Here is a 26,233-nt window from a genome sequence, read left to right on the forward strand (position 1 = left end):
GGAGAGAGACGAGGGGCTCCCTCCTCTAAAACCACTCTGTCTGGGGAACATGACAGCTGGACCAAAGCTGAGAGGTAAGATGAGGATCTCTAACTGTCCATGACTGTTCTCCATCTCAGAGCTCAGCAGTGAAATCATTACAGCATCATTATTCAGAGTAAAAGCTCTGTCTCTGTTGTGTTGAAGCCCAGTCCAGCAGGAGAGACCAGACTCCCCTGAACCCAGCTGTGTGTCCATGAAGAGTGACCGGTCTATGCATCACCCTATTGACTTCAAAGACTCCTTTGACTTCAAAGACTCCTAAAATGCTTCATAATTATTTTTTTTTATTCTAGGATTGTGTTCTTCATAAGGACACAGATACCTTCACTGTGTTCATAATGTTTCTATCAACCTGATCTCACACAAATATGTGAAATGAACATGACTTATCACCAAATCACATGTTGGTGGCACGGAAAGTGTTAAAAATGCGTGTTCCCAGCAGGAAATGGTTTTGTGAAGGAGGCATGACAGGAAGTAGTCTCACATTGAAGTAACGCAGTGCAAAGTAAGGGTGTTGTGGTCTGGCTGGTGGATGGGCGGATGCGTTTGCCTACAGTGCCGGCGACTGGGGTTCAATTCCCAGCTTATTCCCAGCTTTGACTCTGTTGTGACCAAATTTTTATTTTTAGCGAAAATGATTTATTATTTAATCATGACCAACCCAAACCTTAACCACAGTTGTTTTACTTGCTTAAACTTAACCATTGGCCAACCTTTAGGTGAAAATGGTGTGTCCAGTTTGTGCTGTTGTCACAGAGTCCAATCCATGTTATTGTCACAGAATCCAATTTGTGGTGGGGGACTGTAATTTTCACATAATTTGTGTCCACAGCAGGGTTTCAGAGTTTGTGCTCATTTCACCATTATTTATGAGACCATTTTGTGTCTTATCAGGATCCAGCAGGAGAGACCAGACTCCCCTGAACCCAGCTGTGTGTCCATGAAGAGCGACCGGTCTATGCATCTACCTATTGACTTCAAAGATGGACACCACTCTGCTGAGCAAAGGTAAGAATTTAAAACGAATGAGTTTATTATCCAGCCCTCCTTCCTCTGGTGCCTCTAAATGCTCCTAACATTGCCCCAAATGGCCAGGTAATCAAAGACATGTAGCAGCTCCCTCATCAAGGACAACAAGCTGCAGCTGGCTGACAGGGAGCTGAGCTGGGCTTTAGTTAGCAGTTCACTCTCAGCAATGGAGCTGAACACATCTACAGCTTCTACAGCATGTGTCACTGTTGATCAAAGTGTTTGTTTTCTGTTTATGATATTATTTTGGGTTGTTTATTGTAATGTTCTTTCAATTGACTCTTTGATAATTCTATTTAATTAATTTCTTTGTTTGTTTCAACTGCAGAGACCATGACAAACATGTCTGAGCTGTCAGAGCTCAATAAATGACAACCTGAACTGCATGTACTGAGCAAGGTTATTATAGTTTTGCATTTTTCATTAGTTTTTATTTTTATTTCTTTTTGACTTTTTATTTTCAATTTCAGTTTAGTTCAAAGAGATTCAGAAATTCAAAATACTAGGCTTATGTATGAAATAAATTGACAAAGACGAAAACTAAAGACATTTTCTCTATAATTTTAGTTTATTTTAGTTAGTTTTGTAAAGACACAATACTGTTTCCGTTAGTTTTTTTGTAAAGCCTCGTTTTAATTTTTATTTCAGTTAACGAAAATGTTTTTTCACACCTAGTTTTTGTTATTTCGTTAGTTTTCTTTACGATAATAACCTTAATAACCTTGGTACTGAGTCAAGTCTCTTTAATGGGAGATCTCATAGTGGTCAACTGTCATTAACAACCAGTGTGGGAGAACATTCCAATGCAGTCCCAGATAATATTTTCAAGAGATATCATGTCGTGAGATATAGAATTGGTCCGGCCCTTCATAAAAAACATTTAAATTGTAGGATTGTGTTCTTCATAAGGACACAGATACCTTCACTGTGTTCATAATGTTTCTATCAACCTGATCTCACACAAATAGGTGAAATGAAAATGACTTATCACCAAATCACGTGTTGGTGGCACGGAAAGTGTTAAAAATGCGTGTTCCCAGCAAGAAATGGTTTTGTGAAGGAGGCATGACAGGAAGTAGTCTCACATTGAAGTAACGCAGTGCAAAGTAAGGGTGTTGTGGTCTGGATGGTGGATGGGCGGATGCGTTTGCCTACAATGCCGGCGACTGGGGTTCAATTCCCATCTTATTCCCAGCTTTGACTCTGTAGTGACCAAATTTTTATTTTTAGTGAAAATGATTTATTATTTAATCATGACCAACCCAAACCTTAACCACAGTTGTTTTACTTGCTTAAACGTAACCATTGGCCAACCTTTAGGTGAAAATGGCGTGTCCAGTTTGTGCTGTTGTCACAGAGTCCAATCCATGTTATTGTCACAGAATCCAATTTGTGGTGGGGGACTGTAATTTTCACATAATTTGTGTCCACAGCAGGGTTTCAGAGTTTGTGCTCATTTCACGATTATTTATGAGACCATTTTGTGTCTTATCAGGATCCAGCAGGAGAGACCAGACTCCCCTGAACCCAGCTGTGTGTCCATGAAGAGCGACCGGTCTATGCATCTACCTATTGACTTCAAAGATGGACACCACTCTGCTGAGCAAAGGTAAGAATTTAAAACGGATGAGTTTATTATCCAGCCCTCCTTCCTCTGGTGCCTAAATGGCCAGGTAATCAAAGACATGTAGCAGCTCCCTCATCAAGGACAACAAGCTGCAGCTGGCTGACAGGGAGCTGAGCTGGGCTTTAGTTAGCAGTTCACTCTCAGCAATGGAGCTGAACACATCTACAGCTTCTACAGCATGTGTCACTGTTGATGAAAGTGTTTGTTTTCTGTTTATGATATTATTTTGGGTTGTTTATTGTAATGTTCTTTCAACTGACTATTTGATGATTCTATTTAATTAATTTCTTTGTTTGTTTCAACTGCAGAGACCATGACAAACATGTCTGAGCTGTCAGAGCTCAATAAATGACAACCTGAACTGCATGTACTGAGCAAGGTTATTATAGTTTTGCATTTTTCATTAGTTTTTATTTTTATTTCTTTTTGACTTTTTATTTTCAATTTCAGTTTAGTTCAAAGAGATTCAGAAATTCAAAATACTAGGCTTATGTATGAAATAAAGACAAAAACTAAAGACATTTTCTCTATAATTTTAGTTTATTTTAGTTAGTTTTGTAAAGACACAATACTGTTTCAGTTAGTTTTTTTGTAAAGCCTCGTTTTAATTTTTATTTCAGTTAACGAAAATGTTTTTTCACACCTAGTTTTTGTTATTTCGTTAGTTTTCTTTACGATAATAACCTTAATAACCTTGGTACTGAGTCAAGTCTCTTTAATGGGAGATCTCATAGTGGTCAACTGTCATTAACAACCAGTGTGGGAGAACATTCCAATGCAGTCCCAGATAATATTTTCAAGAGATATCATGTCGTGAGATATAGAATTGGTCTGGCCTTTCATAAAAAACATTTAAATTGTAGGATTGTGTTCTCCATAAGGACACAGATACCTTCACTGTGTTCATAATGTTTCTATCAACCTGATCTCACACAAATATGTGAAATGAACATGACTTATCACCAAATTACGTGTTGGTGGCACGGAAAGTGTTAAAAATGCGTGTTCCCAGCAGGAAATAGTTTTGTGAAGGAGGCATGACAGGAAGTAGTCTCACATTGAAGTAACGCAGTGCAAAGTAAGGGTGTTGTGGTCTGGATGGTGGACGGGCGGATGCTTTTGCCTACAATGCCGGTGTTCCGCGCAGGGCTGCCCCCCCGTACATGCGTGTCTCCCGTGTAATAAAGCCTGTCACCACTAGACGGCACATGTACTCCACAATTGAATCTGTGCCTGTCTTACTTTCCTGAGGTAAACTTGAGTCTGCTCAGTAGTGTCTGCACTGGTCTGCTGCGGGGGGAGACAGCTTGGTACGACGAGCAAACAAAGGTGTATCTTGCAAATGTAATACTTTGAATTAACTGGAGATTCATATGTTGTCTTGTTCACAATAATTTATTTAAGCTTGTATTAATTTACTAAGGCCTTGGAATATTTGACTGCTAACCGTTCTTTACCCAGAGCCAGGCGAACATGCCTACTTTGTAAAATATTGGGCTACTTGTACAGTCAAAATAGTTTTGTCGATTTTTTTTGTCAAGTACGATTTTTAAATAAACAAGTTAAATGCTATTTCTTCTCAGCTTCATTTTGATATGCACGCAGGCTAAGCTTGCTTCTTGTTTTCTTACCTCTTCTGTGTTCAAAGCAAGTCACAAGGCTGCCTGAAACCAAACAGGCACCGAGGTAAAGGTTTTAGACAGTAGTAGCTACAGAGGTTGAAATACTATTTTCAGGCAAAACACATGTATTGCTTGTTGGTATACTATCACCCTGCATATCTGTATCCCCAGACATGCCATCCACAGGTTAGTGCTAGATAAAGTGATTTGATATTATATGAACTAACTCAGTAAACTCTTTGAAATTATTGCATGTTATTGTTGAGGGTAAAAATTGTTGATTTTAATCACCTTTTCCTGTTGCATTTTCTTTCCATGCCTCTCACATGTAATACATTGAAGACAAGTTTGTCATGATCATTGTGGTAACTCTCAAAAAGTTATAGGCCATTTCAAATAGGCCGTCCCAATGCAGTGTATTGTTGCTGAGGATGTGCTGTATGCTACTGTGAGATAAAATTTCAAACAGCAGTCAGTCAGGTGTTCACCCTCCAACACCCCTGGACCCAAACAAGCATATTTATGAGCAAATTTTTATTAATATGCTTGATTGGGTTCTTGCTGTTTTAGATCTGGTTAGATCTGTATAATGTATTCTAAGTGGAAAGGACAGTCTGTTCTACAAATGGGTTAAAGGGGTAAACAGAAAAAAATCTGGTTTGAGGTTGTAGTTAAGGTTTTTATTTATTTATTTTATTTAACCTTTATTTAACCAGGTGAGTCTCATTGAGATTACAAGATCTCTTTTTCGAGGGAGCCCTGGCCAAGACAGCAGCAATACAGTGTTGCAACATACAAAAAAAAACATGAAGAGACATACAATAAGAACAAGGCAGTAAAAGAATTAATAAAAAAAACACAGAATCCTGCACCTAAAAAGAGTAGATGAGTCTAGCTATAGGGAAGCATTTACAAACTCCAATTGAATCGGCCTCCAAACCCTTCACTGCATTTTTAAAAGTGCTAAATGGGATCAGCTCATTCAGCTGATTTGGTTTGGTTCATTTGTTGATGGCATTTCTCCAGTTCTTTGGTACAAAAATTCTACACGTTTTGATAGACTTAAATGTGGGGTAAAAGTATGCATTTTGTAGTAAAAGCAACTTTGATACGAACTGTAGAATCTGTATAAGGTGATTCAGCCTCTGATATGCCTTTCTTTCTCGGTTTGTATAAATAATATTGCAAAAATGTAATAACTGAACCCAAATTGGTCTTTAGTTTGTAAATTGCAATCCTGGTTGATTTATCATTACTTGTGTATCAAAGCTAAGGCACAGAATCGTTCACATGGGAAGGCCTATATAGGCTCTTGAGTATTTTAGATGTGTGATAGGCCTACCATTCATTCACAAATGTACAAAAGTAATGACCTCAGACTTTACACATGACAACACTCACTGTAACACTTCAGATAATATGGATATGTTGTCTTGCCCCAGATGTTTCATCTCCATGTGTAGTTTAGTGAAAATCAAGGAGTCTCAGTTTGCTGAAGGGTTCAACTCCAATGGAAGTTAATGTACTTTTCCCCTCAATCTTCCTCTCTCCTGTTTTGTCTTAATCTCCTGGTTGGAGAATGAATTGAACCCAAGTCATAAAATGATTGTTCTTATGCCTTATTTAGGGTAGACAGACATTTTCATGTCCAGAGGTAGTGGCAGTCCGCCTGTCTTTGGGTCTACATGCAGGTCTTCCCCTGCTGGTCTGGGCTTCCGTCCCACCAGAACCTTCTCTGATGTTTTCCCCTACTCCGTCCTCTCAGCTTTCCTATTGTGTCAATAATTTAAATAACTAAGGGGAGTGGACTGGCCACTCTAAAAGCAAAATACTGTCATTAATCCAATATAAAGAGAAACCAGCAAGACTAGAGCCTGCAGTCCTTTGTTGCATGTCCTCCCTTCTCTCTCTTTCCCATACCTTCCTGTCTCTCTCTCACACTATCTCTGTCAGTAAAGCATAAAATAAATCTTTAAAAAAAAAGAAGACTAGAGCCAAGGTGTGTTTCATGAATTTCCCCATTCTTTCTCCAGTCATAGAGAGTAATTAAGAAAAACAAAACACAAATGGGATTTACAAGAGATGCATGCGAAAGGTCATGGTGGCTCAGTGGTCTAAGGAGTTTGCTCACATTATAGGCTGCAGAAGTGAAGGTCATGGGTTCAGTACTTGCTCATTATTTGGTTTGTTGTATGTCAGCCCCATTATGTCAGATAGGTATATATAGGCCCACTTATTTGTAGTCATGAATTGTTTAGATTGTTTAGATTTTTTTATTAGGATAGGATAGCAATTTATTAATTAGAAATGCAGGACTAATAAACTAAATTACTAATAAACATTAACCCATTTTTACAATCCATCTTATATTTAGAGATCTAGAATTTTGTTTTTGATGTTTGGAAATCGTGTGTACAGAAAATACTTTATGAGGTTATATATTTTTTTTTACCACTGAACATGACAAGCGTCCACGGGAAACACATTTGTACAGCAAGCCTGCCTGCAGTAAACAGTGTCTTTGTGCCCAGATGACACCTGGCGGCTGAAATACGATACTACAACAGGGGGCAGCGCTGTACGGGAGGCAGGACTGTATGACGCGTGTGTTTACACTGGGGAGGCACGCATGTATGGGGGAGCAGTCCTGTGCGGAACACCGGCGACTGGGGTTCAATTCCCAGCTTTGACTCTGTCATGACCAAATTTTTATTTTTAGCAAAAATGATTTATTATTTAATCATGACCAACCCAAACCTTAACCACAGTTGTTTTACCTGCTTAAACTTAACCATTGGCCAACCTTTAGGTGAAAATGGCGAGTCCAATCCATGTTATTGTCACAGAATCCAATTTGTGGTGGGGGACTGTAATTTTCACATAATTTGTGTCCACAGCAGGGTTTCAGAGTTTGTGCTCATTTCACCATTATTTACGAGACCATTTTGTGTCTTATCAGGATCCAGCAGGAGAGACCAGACTCCCCTGAACCCAGCTGTGTGTCCATGAAGAGCGACCGGTCTATGCATCTACCTATTGACTTCAAAGATGGACACCACTCTGCTGAGCAAAGGTAAGAATTTAAAACGGATGAGTTTATTATCCAGCCCTCCTTCCTCTGGTGCCTCTAAATGCTCCTAACACTGCCCCAAATGGCCAGGTAATCAAAGACATGTAGCAGCTCCCTCATCAAGGACAACAAGCTGCAGCTGGCTGACAGGGAGCTGAGCTGGGCTTTAGTTAGCAGTTCACTCTCAGCAATGGAGCTGAACACATCTACAGCTTCTACAGCATGCGTCACTGTTGATGAAAGTGTTTGTTTTCTGTTTATGATATTATTTTGGGTTGTTTATTGTAATGTTCTTTCTATTGACTCTTTGATAATGTAGGATTGTGTTCTTCATAAGGACACAGATACCTTCACTGTGTTCATAATGTTTCTATCAACCTGATCTCACACAAATATGTGAAATGGACATGACTTATCACCAAATTACGTGTTGGTGGCACGGAAAGTGTTAAAAATGCGTGTTCCCAGCAGGAAATGGTTTTGTGAAGGAGGCATGACAGGAAGTAGTCTCACATTGAAGTAACGCAGTGCAAAGTAAGGGTGTTGTGGTCTGGATGGTGGATGGGCGGATGCGTTTGCCTACGATGCTGGCGACTGGGGTTCAATTCCCAGCTTATTCACAGCTTTTACTCTGTCATGACCAAATTTTTATTTTTAGCGAAAATGATTTATTATTTAATCATGACCAACCCAAACCTTAACCACAGCTGTTTTACTTGCTTAAACATAACCATTGGCCAACCTTTAGGTGAAAATGGCATATCCAGCATATCCAATCCATGTTATTGTCACAGAATCCAGTTTGTGGTGGGGGACTGTAATTTTCACATAATTTCCACAGCAGGGTTTCAGAGTTTGTGCTCATTTCACAATTATTTATGAGATCATTTTGTGTCTTATCAGGATCCAGCAGGAGAGACCAGACTCCCCTGAACCCAGCTGTGTGTCCATGAAGAGCGACCGGTCTATGCATCTACCTATTGACTTCAAAGATGGACACCACTCTGCTGAGCAAAGGTAAGAATTTAAAACAGATGAGTTTGTTATTATCCAGCTCTCCTAAGAAGAGGTATGAAGTCATGAGGTATAGAATTGGTCCGGCCCTTCATACTCTGTTGATTTAGTTTCCTCTTTCAAAACATCACATCCAATAATCAGGGTTGACTGTCCTGATAACAATGTATCTTGAACACAACATATTTCACACACTACTTCAAGAGAGTTCTTTAGATCTTCACGTGTTTCCCAAAGGATTTCATGACAACAAATTTTCAAGATCTACTTGAAGATCAACTTTAGAGCTGCAACGATTAATCGATTAATCGATTAGTTGTCAACTATTAAATTAATCGCCAACTATTTTGATAATCGAATTTGATAATTCTCTGATTCCAGCTTCTTAAATGTGAATATTTTCTGGTTTCCTTACTTCTCTCTATAAACTGAATATCTTTGGGTTGTGGACAAAACAAGACATTTGAGGACGTCATCTTGGGCTTTGGGAAACACTGATCGACGTTTTTCACCATTTTCTGACATTTTATAGACCAAACAACTAATCTATTAATTGAGAAAATAATCGACAATGAAAATAATCATTAGTTGCAGCCCTAATCAACTTCAAGAATCGTAAGGCATCACGGGTTGATTCAAGGAATCATTATTTTTTTTTTTTTGTGATCAAATGTTTTATTGTTATTTTAGAAATCGTACAACATTTAAAAATAACTTACACAAGTGGAAATACCAAGACAGAAACCTTGACAGACTGAGATACAATACAATACAATATAATACAACAACAACACCCTCCCACCCCACCCCCAGGACCTACAGGATCATGATGGAAAGACCTACAGATTCATTTGTAAAATAATGACTATACCAGGGCCTTCAATTTCTCAGCAGCTAGATGCCATTGATTCAAGTTGTCTTCCTTAACCCCATTTATACGGCCAGTTGATTGTTCCATGTGGATAATATCAAGAAACTTGAGAATCCAGTGAGTAACAGAAAGTTTGTTGGGTTGTTTCCAACGCATTGCAATGAGTTTTTTTTAGCCGCTGTTAAGCCTGCAAAAACAATTCACTTCTGATATTCATAAATTGTTAATTGAGAAAGGTCATTCAAGATCAAAGTTGGTACAGAAAGGAATCAGTAATTTTCTTAGCTGAAAGCACAAGTCAATTGAAGAAACCTTAATTATAAATAACATATAGTTTATAGCCTCCAACAGTTCACTTTATCTTTATGAATGTATATAGTTCTATATATTATTTGTAATGCTGCCATTTCAGTAGAGCTGTGACTGACAGGCTGCCTTGTGGCTGGAGGATGGATAAACCACACTGTGTTGTTGTTGACCAGTTGCCTGGGATTTGCTTAGAACAGTGCAAAACAGCTGACCGCATAAGGCCTAGGGTATTAATGTAGACTAAAGCATATGCTCAAATTTGATGTAGCCTCATAATAAATACATTGGTAAGAAAGAGAGGTAGCATTATTTATTTATTTTGACAGAAAGAGTTGGGTCAAAATGAAATGCCTCTAATGGTTTTGATGTTGTGCAGAGTTTAGGTTGGACAGTCTGTCTGCTGTAGGATCTCACCTTCATCGCTCCTGCAAAGAGATACTTGAAATCTCACAACTAGTGCCAGGTTGTCGTGAATGAATAACACATTTCTTGTACTATTTGAGTTGTGAGTATTTTTAGGAAAGCCTCGTGAAATGAACAAATGTCTTGAAGAATGACTTCAAGAGATACTTAGCACTACGACCTGCTTTGGGAAAGCTACTTCAGAGAAACATTTACAGTGGAGTTCACCTTGTGTTTCTGCCAGGATTCATCATGACAGAACACAACACCTTTAACAACCTGTGTGTGTGTGTGTGTGTGTGTGTGTGTGTGTTGTTATCGGGAGACCTAATAGTTAATGTTTTCTCCACAGAGTTCACCATCAATGGAAAGAGGTTCCCAGTGGTCAGTCTGCTCAGGAGCATCAAACAGACCTGGACTCCATATTTATGGTGTGTAAATGTACAACAACACCTTTTACTTCAGCTACAAAGAAAATCCAAAACAACCATTCTGGTCATCATAGTCTCCATGCTGCACTCTTTAGACCAGTGGGCTTTCAAACCATGCAAGATCAATTTGATGTTGGGTTCCATGATTTTGTATTCTGTTCCAGCTTCTTGAGGAGAACATCGTCACTTTTGTGAAGAACGAGCTGAAAAGGGTCCAGAGGGTTCTGAGTCCAGATTACCCAGAATGCTCAGAGAAGCAGAGGGAGGATGAGGAGATGGTGGACGGTGAGGAGGAAAAGCAGAGGAGGAGCAGCAGAGAGGCTTTTCTGCAGATCACACTGCACTTCCTGAGGAGAATGAAGCAGGAGGAGCTGGCTGACTTTCTGCAGAGCAGTAAGAGGCTTTTAACAGGTTTAACATGATGGAGAGGGGAAATGGTGGGAAAATGAGAGATGTTTACATTTCCAAACTCTGCTGTAAATACGCTGTGCACATCTGCATCAGATCTATACAATTCTTCTGGGCTGCACACACAGTCAAAACGTGTTTGTCCACAACTGATGAGCTGAATAAATATCATGGAGTGGGAAACTATATACATCCACACTGAAATCCACTCATTGATTTCATTTGTTGTTTGTTCATTCAGAAACTCTTGCTCCCATCTGCCAACATCACCTCAAATCCAATCTGAAGGAGAAGTTTCAGTGTGTGTTTGAGGGGATCGCTAAAGCAGGAAACCCAACGCTTCTGAATCAGATCTACACAGAGCTCTACATCACAGAGGGAGGGAGTGGAGAGGTCAATGATGAACATGAGGTCAGACAGATTGAAGCAGCATCCAGGAAACCAGTGAGACCAGAAACACCAATCAAATGTGAAGATAGCTTTAAACCCTTACCTGGAAGAGATACACCAATCAGAACACTGATGACAAAGGGAGTGGCTGGCATCGGGAAAACAGTCTTAACACAGAAGTTCACTCTGGACTGGGCTGAAGACAAAGCCAACCAGGATATACAGTTCATATTTCCGCTGACTTTCCGAGAGCTGAATCTGCTGAAAGAGAAAAAGTACAGCTTGGTGCAACTTCTTCATCACTTCTTTGATGAAACCAAAGAAGCAGGAATCTGCAGGTTTGACAAGTTCCAGGTTGTGTTCATCTTTGACGGTCTGGATGAGTGTCGACTTCCTCTAGACTTCCAGAACAACGAGATCCTGACTGATGTGACAGAGTCAACCTCAGTGGACGCCCTGCTGACAAACCTCATCGAGGGGAAACTGCTTCCCTCTGCTCGCCTCTGGATAACCACACGACCTGCAGCAGCCAATCAGATCCCTCCTGAGTGTGTTGACATGGTGACAGAGGTGAGAGGCTTCACTGACCCACAGAAGGAGGAGTACTTCAGGAAGAGATTCACAGATGAGGAGCTGGCCAGCAGAATCATCTCCCACATCAAGACTTCACGAAGCCTCCACATCATGTGCCACATCCCAGTCTTCTGCTGGATCACTGCTACAGTTCTGGAGCATGTGTTGGAAACCAGTGAGAGGGGAGACCTGCCCAAGACCCTGACTGAGATGTACATCCACTTCCTGGTGGTTCAGTCCAAACAGGGGAATGTCAAGTATCATGGGAGAGCTGAGACAGATCCACTCTGGACTACAGAAAGCAGGAAGATGATTCTCTCTCTGGGAAAACTGGCTTTTGAGCAGCTGGAGAAAGGCAACCTGATCTTCTATGAAGCTGACCTGACAGAGTGTGGCATTGATATCAGAGCAGCCTCAGTGTACTCAGGAGTGTTCACACAGATCTTTAAAGAGTGTGGGCTGTACCAGGACCAGGTGTTCTGCTTTGTCCATCTGAGCATTCAGGAGTTTCTGGCTGCTGTTTATGTCATCGTCTCATTCATCAACATTGGTGTCAATCTACTGTCAGAACTACAATCAGCCTCCACAACATCTCAACTAAGAGACCAATCTCAGGTAAATCACTTCTACCAGAGTGCTGTGGACAAGGCCTTACAGAGTCCAAATGGACACCTGGACTTGTTCCTTCGCTTCCTGCTGGGTCTTTCACTGGAGACCAATCAGACTCTCCTACGAGGCCTACTGACACAGACAGGAAGTAGCTCACAGACCAATCAGGAAACAGTCCAGTACATCAAGGAGAAGATCAGGAAGAATCCGTCTCCAGAGAGAAGCATCAATCTGTTCCACTGTCTGAATGAGATGAATGACCGTTCTCTAGTGAAGGAGATCCAACAGTACCTGAGATCAGGAAGACTCTCCAGAGCCAGACTCTCCCCTGCTCAGTGGTCGGCTCTGGTCTTCATCTTACTGTCATCAGAAGAAGAGCTGGACGTATTTGACCTGAAGAAATACTCTGCTTCAGAGGAGGCTCTTCTGAGGCTGCTGCCAGTGGTGAAAGCCTCCAATAAATCTTTGTAAGTGCATAGAAAACTAGATAGATTCAATATATTAAACCTAATATTCATACAGAGGAAAAAATATATATATTTTCAAAGTTATTGTCCGTCTTCATTACTAATATTTCTTCAGGCTGAGTGTCTGTAATCTGTCAGAGAGAAGCTGTGAAGCTCTGGCCTCAGTTCTCAGCTCCCAGTCCTCTAGCCTGAGAGAGCTGGACCTGAGTAACAACGACCTGCAGGATTCAGGAGTGAAACTGCTCTCTGCTGGACTGGAGAGTCCAACCTGCAGACTGGAGACTCTCAGGTAAGATCAGGTTAAGATGCTTTTGTGTAACAATATGTTGCAACTGTTAACTGCATGCTTTTTATGTCTTTGTGTTCTGTGTTTTTGTATTATCTGTGTTTTTTTACATTTTCTGCATTGATCAAACGTTCAATCATTTCGTATGGTTTAACCCTGTAAAATGTATTGTGTTGTATTTGTCTTCTTTTCTACTCCTGTACTGTTCCTTTTAATTACATTAAAATTCTATTAGAATTCAGTTTACCTTTCACCATAAGCGCCGCCATACTGCTGTGACATCAGGTGTGTTTATGTCGGCGAACAGCGCTCCCAGTCGGAAAGTCTTGCTCGAATTTCCTTCTGGGAGCTCTGACTTCAACGACTGTTCTGTTGCACTTTTCCAAGTCGGAAGTCGTGTTTTCCCCCGAGTTCCAAGTACAATGGAATGTAGCATACCTGTAACAAAGGAAGAAATAACTCGCTCGACTCCAAACTCTTGTGCATACAGATTCAAAAAAAGGAGGGATGTCCGCACAACCAGCTGGTAAACAAGCTGGTCAGCCAATGCTCTATCAAGTGTACTCTTAATTTCATTACGAAATCTGATGGTGGGGTCACCATTCAACTGGGTATAGAAATGACTGCTTTCTCTTCCCCACCTAGATTCGCCAATAAGCGTGCCAATAATCTGAGAGACACACTGGTAAAAAATGACACTTATATACCACCTCAGCACTTCTTACCTTCTCCTCCCTCTGGTAACGTTCCTTGCCACAACTGTAATGCCATGATAAAGGGGGATTTCTTTCTACACTCACATATTGGCAGAACAATAAAAGTAAGAGGCAGGATTTCATGTAACACCAAGTATGTTGTATACGTACTGAAATGTCCATGTGGCTTCTACTATGTTGGTAAAACTAGAAGGGAGTTGAAAATCAGAATATCTGAACACAAAAGCAATATCAGAAATCATGAGGAAAAATCTCCGGTGGCTAGACATTTTAATGCCACTGGCCATGAAGTATGCAGACTGAGACTCCAAGGTGTGGAGGTGGTAAAAACTTTAAGGAGAGGGGGTGACAGAGACTGCTTTCTGCTACAAAGAGAGGCCTTTTGGATCCACTCTCCACAGACAGTGTCCAAGGGCTCTCAATGAAGAATTACAGCTAAATAGTTTTTTGAGTGAGCATTATATTATATTATATTGTTACTGTTTATCTTAATTTATCACACGGTTGCTAATTTATGGATATTGGGAGTTGTCTATAAATATGGGTTCAGTTCAGATCTTTATTGTCCCTCGAGGGGAAATTTGATTTGGAGTAGAGGGCAAAAAAAATTTATCTGTTTGTTAAAAGGTATCACACAGGGGTGGAAACGCTGATGAAGGTGCTGCTGTGCGTATAATAAACGTTTGTAATTAATTTGGTTGTGCGGACATCCCTCCTTTTTTTTAATCTGCAGCATACTTGTCCCAGGGGAAGCCTGCGGTACTGGCCTTGGTACTGAACCCCTTGTCTGCTTTTGGGCTCCTCTCTCTTAGTTCCCCCTGGGATGCCACAGCGGTCAAATACATTTTCTCATCATTTCGTAAATCAAATCATTTCGTATGGTTTAAACACTGTATGATAAAAATATATTGTGTTGTATTCCTCTTCTTTTCTACTCTGTTCCTTTTAATTCTATTAAAAGGGTGGACAGAGTTAGAGCATTATGTTTGAGCTCTGAAACATAAAATGTTCCCTTTCCAAATGTACTTGAATAAAGTAGTGTGCCCTTCCTGCTCACTGACAGTGAGTCGCTCTGGAAAGATAAAATATAATGGGAAAATATTTCTATTAATTTTGTCAGGTTGAATCAAACCAAGCTCACAGAGAAATGCTGTCAGGAGTTGTCGTCAGTTCTCAGCTCCCAGTCCTCTAGTCTGAGAGAGCTGGACCTGAGTAACAACGACCTGCAGGATTCAGGAGTCAAGCTGCTCTCTGCTGGACTGGAGAGTCCACACTGTAGACTGGAGACTCTCAGGTAAGATCCATTTACAGTTTTTTCAATTGATTTAACACATTTCTCCAAACTAAGCTCTATGCTCTCAAAACAGTCTCTCGGATCAGGATTCCTTAATCTGCAAAGAGTGACCCTGTAAGTTTTACAAAGGCACCTTCAATTTAGAATTTCACTTTAAAGAAAGTTTGGGAATTTTCCAGCACTTGTTTTATTCAAATTCAAATACACAGCCATGAACATGAAGGATTTAGAGAAGATCATCCATGCTCTGATATCATGTAATTTAGATTACAGCACTTCTTTCTATTCCTGTCTCAGCCATAATTCAGTGTCACATCTCCAGCTTTTTCATAATAGAGCAGCTATGATTTTAACTAGTGTTAAATAGAGATCATATATCCCCAATTGTACCATCTTTCTACTGGTTACCACTTAGATACAGAATGAATAATAAGATTTAACTGATCACATTTAAAACATGGCCAGTTTTCTCCAGTAGTTTCACTGTAGAGCTCTTAGTTCCCTTTGAGCTGGAGAGCAAGCTGAGATCTTCAGGTCTTTCTGACTTTCCCTCAGTCTAGACTCAAGACTGAAGGTGAAGACACTTTTCCCATCAGGGCCTCTAGACTGTGGAATGCCTTCCTGAGGGATTAGGCTCATCTGTTAAAACACTTTAAATTTGCTTTATATATCTTACTATTCTTCTTTATGGCTTTTTGAAAAGCATAACATAGCATGTACCTTTTGGTGGATGTATTTATCCAAATCACCTTACAGTACCATGTGTGAATATATTTGTAGAATTGATGACCCCAGTGGGAATCAAACGAGTATCACTGGCTTTCTTAGTGCTACACTCAGCTCAATGAGCTACAGCACCATGCAAAGTACACTGTAAACTCTGCTGTTAGATAAATAGTTTTTCATTATTATTAGTAGTAATCTGAAAGAAAAAACACAGACAACATTGAGAGACTTAAAATATCAGAGAATAACATTTTTATTTCTGTTAATGTCCATTAAGGCTGAGCGGCTGTCAGCTGTCAGAGAGAAGCTGTGAAGCTCTGGCCTCAGTTCTCAGCTCCCAGTCCTCTAGCCTGAGAGAGCTGGACCTGAGTAACAATGACCTGCAGGATTCAGGAGTGAAACTGCTCTCTGCTGGACTGGAGAGTCCATACTGCAGACTGGAGACTCTCAGGTAAGATCAGGTTAAGATGCTTTTGTGTAACAATATGTTGCAACTGTTAACTGCATGCTTTCTATGTCTTTGTGTTCTGTTTGTTTGTATTATTTGTGTTTTTTTACATTTTCTGCATTGATCAAACATTCAATCATTTCTTATGGTTTAACCCTGTATTATAAAAATGTATTGTGTTGTATTTATCTTCGTTTCTACTCCTGTACTGTTCCTTTTAATTCTATTAAAATTCTATTAGAATTCAGTTTACCTTTCACCATAAGCGCCGCCATACTGCTGTGACATCAGGTGTGTTTATGTCGGCGACCAGAGCTCCCAGTCGGAAAGTCTTGCTCAAATTTCCTTCTGGGAGCTCTGACTTCAACGACTGTTCTGTTGCACTTTTCCAAGTCGGAAGTCGTGTTCTTTCCCCGAGTTCCAAGTACAATGGAATGTAGCATACCTGTAACAAAGGAAGAAATAGCTCGCTTGACTCCAAACTCTTCTTGTTGTCTTTAGGGTGCAGACTCTTGTGCATACAGATTCAAAAAAAGGAGGGATGTCCGCACAACCAGCTGGTAAACAAGCTGGTCAGCCAATGCTCTATCAAGTGTAGTCTTAATTTCATTATGAAATCTGATGGTGGGGTCACCATTCAACTGGGTATAGAAATGACTGCTTTCTCTTCCCCACCTAGATTCGCCAATAAGCGTGCCAATAATCTGAGAGACACACTGGTAAAAAATGATACTTATATACCACCTCAGCACTTCTTACCTTCTCCTCCCTCTTGTAACCTTCCTTGCCACAACTGTAATGATAAAGGGGGATTTCTTTCTACACCCACATACTGGCAGAAGAATAAAAGTAAGAGGCAGGATTTCATGTAACACCAAGTATGTTGTATACATATTAGGGCTGGGCAATATATCAATATTATATCGATATTGTGATATGAGACTAGATATCATCTTAGATTTTGGATATGGTAATATGGTGATATGGCATAAGTGTTGTCTTTTCCTGGTTTTAAAGGCTGCATTACAGTAAAGTGATGTCATTTTCTGAACTTACCAGACTGTTCTAGCTGTTCTATTATTTGCCTTTACCCACTTAGTCATTATATCCACATTACTGATGATTATTTATCAAAAATCTCATTGTGTAAATATTTTGTGAAAGCACCAATAGTCATCCCTACAATATTGTCGCAATATCGATATCGAGGTATTTGGTCAAAAATATTGTGATATTTGATTTTGTCCATATCACCCAGCCCTACTTACAACTTAACATTTAGCCCACTTCGTAGAAAATACCGAGATATATATCGTGTATCGCCATTCAGCCTAACAATACCGAGATAAGATTTTTGGTCCATATCGCCCAGCCCTAATACATACTGAAATGTCCATGTGGCTTCTACTACGTTGGTAAAACCAGAAGGGAGTTGAAAATCAGAATATCTGAACACAAAAGCAATATCAGAAATCATGAGGAAAAATCTCCGGTGGCTAGACATTTTAATGCCGCTGGCCATGAAGTATGCAGACTGAGATTCCAAGGTGTGGAGGTGGTAAAACCTTCAAGGAGAGGGGGTGACAGAGACTGCTTTCTGCTACAAAGAGAGGCCTTTTGGATCCACTCTCCACAGACAGAGTGTCCAAGGGCTCTCAATGAAGAATTACGGCTAAATTGTTTTTTGAGTGAGCATTATATTATATTGTATGGTTACTGTTTATCTTAATTTATCACACGGTTGCTAATTTATGGATATTGGGAGTTGTCTATAAATATGGGTTCAGTTCAGATCTTTATTGTCCCTTGAGGGGAAATTTGATTTGCAGTAGAGGGCAAAAACACAAACACAACATACAAGAAGACATGGGACATTAATCACAACAGTTACAGCAAACAACCAAAAATGTATCTGTTCATTAAAAGGTATCACTCCCCCATGGGGGTGGAAACACTGATGAAGGCTTAGCGCTGAAACGTGTTTGTTTCTCAGCTTGCTGCTGTGCGTATAATAAACTTTTGTAATTAATTTGGTTGTGCGGACATCCCTCCTTTTTTTGAATCTGCAGCATACCTGTCCCAGGGGAAGCCTGCGGTACTGGCCTTGGCACTGAACCCCTTGTCTGCTTTTGGGCTCCTCTCTCTTAGTTCCCCCTGGGATGCCACAGCGGTCAAATACATTTTCTCATCATTTCGTAAATCAAATCATTTCGTATGGTTTAAACACTGTATGATAAAAATATATTGTGTTGTATTCCTCTTCTTTTCTACTCTGTTCCTTTTAATTCTATTAAAAGGGTGGACAGAGTTAGAGCATCATGTTTGAGCTCTGAAACATAAAATGTTCCCTGTCCAAATGTACTTGAATAAGGTAGTGAGCCCTTCCTGCTCACTGACAGTGAGTCGCTCTGGAAAGATAAAATGTAATGGGAAAATGTTTCTATTAATTTTGTCAGGTTGAATCAAACCAAGCTCACAGAGAAATGCTGTCAGGAGTTGTCGTCAGTTCTCAGCTCCCAGTCCTCTAGTCTGAGAGAGCTGGACCTGAGTAACAACGACCTGCAGGATTCAGGAGTGAAGCTGCTCTCTGCTGGACTGGAGAGTCCACACTGTAGACTGGAGACTCTCAGGTAAGGTCCATTTACAGTTTTTTCAATTGATTTGACACATTTCTCCAAACTAAGGTCTGTGCTCTCAAAACAGTCTCTCAGGTCAGGATTCTTCAATCTTTTCAACAGATTTAAATCCTGCTTTACATGCAGGTTAATGTCAGTAAATAAACACCTGACCTGTGTAGGATTCTCTATGTTTACATGATTTTTAAACCAACTGTGATGTCAACATTTAGCACTGTTTTGTAGCCTCTGAATTACTTTCCATGAAGCAAGAAAGCAGCAAGCAAGTTTATTTATATCACACATTTTCATACATTGAATGCAATTCAAAGTGCTTTACAAAAGAAAGGAAAAAAGATAGCATAAGATAAGAAGGCATAAAAGAATTCATTCATTATGACAAACATTAAAAGTGCATAGGAAAAGTGCATTTTAGGCTACACAGGCAATTTAAAGTGGTTTACATTTAAATAGAAATACAATACACCATTAAACTAAACAATTGAAAGTCATAAAAAGAATCAACAGGAATCCCTCTTTCAATTTAAAGTGCGTAACATTAAAAGTAAAAAAATAAAATGGAAGAAAATAAAATGAAAATAAAATACCAAAATAGCAGGAGACTTAGCTATAGGCAACACAGAACATGTAAGTTTTTAGCCTAGATTTGAAAATGGTCAGGGCATGGTTAGGGGCATGTCTAATATTATCTGGGGGTTTATTCCAATTTTGTGTAGCGTGATAAGAAAGTGCTGCCTCCCCATGTTTTGTTCTGCCTCTGGGGACGGTCAACAAACTCTGCTGGAGATGAATGCATGGATCAGCTTGAAGATATTTCACTATTTCCTCTCCTTGCAGCATAAGTTGCTGAAACCTAAAATAGCAGAAAGGACTTCTAAGATTCTGCCACAAACTGAGACAAACTCTTAAACTGAACCAACTGAAGCCACAGAGGCGATCATGGATGGATTACTGAACGGGCCAACCGGGCACAGGCCCAGGGGCCCAAGAGCTCAGGGGGCCCCTAAGCCAGAGCCTGATACATGATGATGCTGTCACTAACTGTACATTTACTGCCCTGCAGTCAAAGGGCTTAGTCATTTATATCAACACCAAAGCCCCAAAATTCCCCCTATAATAACCTAAACATTTGTTTTGAAGGTGTCAACATGGCTCTGTCACAGTGAGGGTTCCCCTCAGTTTATCTATAGCACTTTAGCAGTAAAGTGCTGCATTTTTGTCCAAAGGTCTTGTAATGTAAAGTCATGGTTTACGAAGACCCAAAAATGTTGTTTTCCACTCCTGATCTGTCAGTAGGGCCCACTGACTCATATACCATGCAGCTGCTGTGTGGCCAGACAGTAGATTTTGGGGCATTGCAGGCAATATGTTTTTTAGGCCTAGTATAATATGTGTTTGCACCTTGTAATTCTGTTGTAATTGTTTATTTAGTTTTCTCTCCCATAAGTGCAATAACAAAAAAAGATAATAGGCATAGTAATATTATATACACAATGAGAGTATACAGTAGTGTTTTATGTTCATCTCACTTTTGTATTTAAAAAACTGTTTTGAATATAAATTTGAATCGGTCTTTAATAGCCTAGTATCCTACATATGTTATCATCATCTTTCAAAAAAGATAAACTTATAGGCTTCCACTTTTATGTCCATCCTCACTAGATTAACGGGTGTGTTAGGTAAGACTATTTCATGATTTGTTTAGCCTTCAGAGGTCTACCTGTTGTTGCTATTTAATTTGCAACATGACTTGCATTCAGTTGTTAGACTTAAACGGATTCCAAAACTATATTCAGATAGGTCTTTCTAACATGCTGTTGGCTTTGAGTGTGTCAATTCTGAGCTGTAAATCCTGAGTTGAGATTCAGGTGATATTGTGCGATTGGCTCTGCGTACACTCGCCAGCGTCTTTTTTCAGTTGTTCCCAATGAGGAGAGAGCGTATGCGGCCGCATGCGGCCGCCTAGAGAAAAAGCACTGCACCCAGCTTCCTTCCTTTTTTCAGAGCGCTCCAACTTTTCTGCTCCGTGCGCTTCTAGTTGAAAATCTCTGAACTTTTCAGAACGGCCACCTATATGATATGTCTCACAGAAACTATCACAACAGAGACAGAAAAGCCCATTTGTGGGAGCAGATCGGCCGGACACTGAATGTTGCTGGTGAGTGTTGTGCTTTTATCACCGTACGCATTGTAAGCTTGTTGTTAGCTGTGTAGTCAACCCTCTGTTAACGTAGCATTAAGTTAGCTACCTAGCTAACGTTAATGTCAAGATATTGTTGTCATAGAAACAAAACCCACGCGCAGCTTGGATGAAGCGCTCCTCAGCGCCCTGCCAGCGCTTTTCTGCCAGAGAAGAACGCTATATGGACACATGCCCTTAGTGATGACATTTTCTAAGAATTTCCCCTTAAAAGTAAGACTAAATCCTAGTAAAGAAAAGTAAAAGCTATTCACAAAGCATCTTAGCCGTTAAGAGAGCTCCTAAGGTCGAAAACTGTTAAGAGTAGAGAGGAGGACTTTTAGGAGCTCTAGGAGTTTCTTAAGGAGAGGAGAAAATGGCTGAAAGATGCAGAAAAGAAGCATTAATGCTATTATTATTATGAAAGTTATCACAATGTTAAGATAATTGACAATAGGCAAACCTGCTGTGGTTTATGCAACCACATAGTAGAGCAATCACACAAACAATCACAGGTCCTTCACAGCCTCATATTGTGACGAAACCTATTTAATTCCCACTGGATGGTCGCACCGTGCGCTGACTAAACAGCAGCTATGGATACAGCAAGATTTCTCTGTATTGTCTGGTCACTGATGGGACACACATCCGCATCATCGGCAATATACTCTGGTTCAAAAATCCTGTTCATATAGGCTTGCCAATATAGTCTATAAATTATACTAATACTACTGTGTCTTTAGCCATTTTCACCAAATCTTAACATCAAATTAGTAAAGTGTAATAACATTACTGCATTCTCCCAAATAACGGCAGAATGCGTCAACCTGTGAGGACCGTACAAGTATTAAAAAGTACTGTTCGTATGGTTTTCAAAGATTTTGTCCAATGAGCTCTATTTTTATTTTATTTTTGATAGTATAAGCAAACCACTCGTTAATATTGAGTAAATTGTGTTTTATCTTGTGTGATCCCTTGTGTTCATTCTGGATGACAAAAAGAGGCGTGTTGATTTTTCTTGATCAACCAATGACAGCGTCCAAAGAGAGCATCACACCTAGCAACGGGGTCAACCACACCTCCTCACTAAGATAAAAGTTCTTGTCCATTCCTTGCTCAGAGTTGCTCTGAGAACTTTCCTAAATCACTCCTAACCTAGGACTCTTTGCCGAGGAATTTTAGGCTAAGATAAGAGCTCTCTGAGAGGATTCTCAGAATGTTTGTGGATACGGGCCCAGATCTGTTGTTTAGTCAGAGTGTGTTTGTCGTTGGCAGTGGATCCTCCTTGTCGGGTTGTTTTTCCCCTGAGTTTCACATTGCTGTGTTGCGTATCAGATGCTTTGATTGATGTTGTGTTTTTCGCTGTGGAAATCGAAACCACAAAGTGACTGAGATAAATTCAAAGTAATGGGAAAACTTCCAGCTGCTGAAACTCTCCCTCACCCTCCAGATTTTGTTTTGCTTTTTTAGCTAGTAGCCACATAAAGCTGCTGCATGTCCTGAAGATATGAAGAAAAAAACAAACAAGGATTTGAAAAAAAAAAAAACCTTTGAAAATTTCAAAGGAGAGAACAGAAAAGGTTGACGGAGGTTCAGGTTTAAGTAATGCAGTAACAGAGCGTTACTGGGATTAGAAACTGTAATGTAATTAAATTGTAATCCCTTACACTACTGTTACTGAAAAAAGTAATCACATTACTGTAACGCGTCACTGAGTAGCCTAACACGTTACCGCCCAACACTGGTGCCCAGGGGCCCTTTGTCTCATAATCCGCCTATGGAGCCGATCACTGGGTCAACTGTTTGCATTTGAGACAGTTTTTGCCAGAATTTGACTGCATTGTCACAACTATTTTCACAGCTGTATACTAAGAAACATCTACCTATGTACCTTGGTGTGTGTGTGTGTGTGTGTGTGTGTGTGTGTAGGCTGTCAGGCTGTCTCCTCACAGAGGAAGGCTGTGCTTCTCTGGCCTCAGCTCTGAGCTCCAACCCCTCCCATCTGAGAGAGCTGGACCTGAGCTACAATCATCCAGGAGCCTCAGGAGTGAAGCTGCTCTCTGCTGGACTGGAGGATCCACACTGGAGACTGGACTCTCTCAGGTATGGAGAGGCAGCGTCTGCTAGAAGGCTGAGTCACACACATTTTCTCTGTCACACTGAGAAGATGAGAAACACTGAAAGTTCAGATTTCTTGATTCTTGATGTATCAAGCTCACTTAAACTGTTGATTGGTGACTCTAAAAAAGGCCCTTCACTCCACATTCTTTGTTTTACCATTTACTTAATCAAACAAAGGGATGAGGAAAAAAGGCACAGTAAAGGACAAGTTCAAAGCCACGGTCAAAACTAATTTGTGCTCTAGCTCAACAGTTTATCTCTGCTGAAGGAAAATGTAAATGCACAATCCACCTGATGCTTCTCTGCTGACAGTAATTAGCTAAAGAGAGAATAGCATTATTCTAAGGCAATATAAACTATATGTTACACAAGTAAATGTTAAATATTTTCAATATTAATGAAAACAATCAATAAATCTATATCATCTCTATATATTTTAACAAGAAATGTCCCTTACAAGTACTGTTTAATGTTTAATGGTGGATATGAGTGATGTTGTATGGAAAATCAGAAAATCACTCATACAGAAGGTTATGAAGGTTATTTGTTTCCATTATGAAGAGATTATGCTGCTCTGACTTTATTTAACCCCCACAGTGTGGACCATGGTGGAGTGCAGAGGTTGAAACCAGGTCTGAGGAAGTGTAAGTGTGTATTCAGTTTTATATTCATGAATACAAAGCAGCACACATTCAATTACTATTTAAATAGAAAGCTCATGTATGTGACGTCTATTTATTCAAATCCTACTGTGAAAAAAGATGGCTGACAAAATGTGTCATCATGAAACTGAAGAAATGAACAGTCAATCTGTTAATAAATCAACATAATAAACACAACAGGTGTATTAGATGACAAGCTGCTGCTGTATTGTGTCTTGTTCTCTCCATCAGATGCCTGTGAACTCACACTGGACCCAAACACAGCACACAGAAGGCTCTTCCTGTCTGAAGACAACAGAAAGGTGACAGCAATGAAAGAGGAGCAGCCATATCCTGATCACCCAGAGAGATTTGACTGCTGGAGACAGCTGCTGTGTAGAAATGGTCTGACTGGTCGCTGTTACTGGGAGGTCGAGAGGGAAGGAAGGGTTGATATAGGAGTGACTTACAGAGGAATCAGAAGGAGAGGAGAGGGTGATGACTGCTGGCTTGGAGGAAATGAAAAGTCCTGGAGTCTGGACAGCCTTGGTAACAGTTTCTCTGCCTGTCACAATAACAGAAGAGCAGTCATACGTTCCCCCTCCTCCTCTGTCTCTAACAGAGTAGCAGTGTATCTGGACTGGCCTGCTGGCTCTCTGTCCTTCTATAGAGTCTCCTCTGACACACTGATCCACCTCCACACCTTCTACACCACATTCACTGAACCACTCTACCCTGGGTTTGGGCTTGGGGTTAGGTCTGGTCGTGCGTTTGGGTTGATTGATGCGCTTAAGTTTGTACTTAAGCCACTGTCTGGTTCCTCAGTGTCTCTGTGTCAGATAGAGGAGGGAGAGAGAAACACTCAGAATGCTGACCAAAGACAGCTGCTGAAATGATAGTTCACTCTTGACAGGATCACACACACACACACACACACACCACACACACACACACACACACACACACACACACACACACACACACACACACACACACACACCCCCCCCTACATCTTAATGTGAGAATAGTAATGTTTGTATTTTCATGTGATTACTGTGAACAAACATGATCCATCAGTCAGTGTAAACAGAGTGTATTCTGTGTGTTGGGAAACTGAACAGGGTTTTAACAACACACACGTACAAGAACATGAACATTTTATTGTGAAAATGAAATGACTGAGAAATGAAACCAGACTGAATCAAGTTATGGTTGTTCATCTTAGAGTCTGGTGTTGATGATTGACAGGTTAAAATATCTTTCTTCTGCAACTTTGTTTTATTTGGTATTTTATTCTCATCTCATCATTCCAAGCTAAACATTTATCTCGTTTTCTATAATTGTTTCTCAGAATTAAAGTTTAGCCTAATGAACATTGTTTGGTCTTCATCTTTTACAACAAGCAGTTTCAAACAGGATTTTTTTTTATATTGGATAATAATTACTATAAAATAAACTAATTTGTTGTTCTGTTTGTTGTTTATTGTTTATTGTGGATCCTCATTAGTCGACGCACAAGCGACAGACTAGTCTTCCTGGGGTCCGTTTTAAAATATCAATACAAAAGTCATTTGTTGTTCTGTTGTTTTATAAGTTGTGTTATTACATTTCAGAATCAAGGGAAATGTAATGTATGACATCACTGATTTACATTTGTCAAATTGTCTCTCAAGTGTGACATCATTTTTTCAGCCCAAATAAGGGATTCTGGCCCCGCCCCCTTTCAGTCTAATGTGATAATGAATAGAGGAGTAAAATGATGTTAAGGCCTTTAACTGTCCAACACTAATATTGACTGTTTCTGCTCTCAGGTTCCTCTGTTCTGCTTTTCTTTATTAGTTGAGCTGATTCTGATGAAAACAAAAGAATCTCTAGCAGACTGAGCTCATCATTCAGCATTTCATCTGAACAACATCCACGCCATGTTAGCTAAATAGTTTTAAAAAATTCAGTAAAGTGTTAAAGTATGTAATAATTTAATCTTATGTCATTTCTACTGACATTATTTCATCCATTTTAAGACTTTTGAGAGGAAAAGAGGCTGAACCATGATGTCAGAGGCTCAGATTCACACGAAAGGAAAATTAAAAACATTTTATTTTTAATATATAGGTGCAACAAAATGTATTTTCACCTAACTCAAGTAATGCAATTGGGCTTCTTTTTTTTTAATTGAACCTAGATTTAACCAGTTTATTCACAATAATATTAAAAATCGTATTTTGTTTTTTTTTTTATCAAGGGAGAACTGATCAAGAAAGCAGCATCATGACAAACATAAAAGTCACAAACAACATACAAAAATGTAAGAAAGCAAAA

At 39.8% G+C, this 26,233-nt stretch overlaps 1 protein-coding gene across 1 annotated transcript; it reads left to right on the forward strand.

Annotated features, from left to right (window-relative positions):
- On the forward strand, positions 1–24,893 carry LOC139651288 (NACHT, LRR and PYD domains-containing protein 3-like). The gene is made up of 15 exons (XM_071528153.1): positions 1–74; positions 940–1,053; positions 2,570–2,683; positions 7,283–7,396; positions 8,297–8,410; positions 10,342–10,420; positions 10,585–10,813; positions 11,070–12,867; positions 12,983–13,156; positions 14,990–15,163; positions 16,167–16,340; positions 18,794–18,967; positions 23,082–23,255; positions 23,871–23,917; positions 24,167–24,893. Exons 2-15 carry the CDS (start codon positions 986–988, stop codon positions 24,808–24,810), a joined length of 4,077 nt encoding a protein of 1,358 aa, XP_071384254.1. The 5' UTR covers positions 1–74; positions 940–985; the 3' UTR covers positions 24,811–24,893.
- The last annotated feature ends 1,340 nt before the right edge of the window (positions 24,894–26,233 follow it).

This window comes from Centroberyx affinis, unplaced genomic scaffold, assembly GCF_046629955.1.
Source record: "Centroberyx affinis isolate AG114_WGS23_722 - 3 ecotype Tasmania unplaced genomic scaffold, CSIRO-AGI_Caff_v1 ptg001624l_1, whole genome shotgun sequence".
Lineage (NCBI taxonomy): Eukaryota > Metazoa > Chordata > Actinopteri > Beryciformes > Berycidae > Centroberyx > Centroberyx affinis.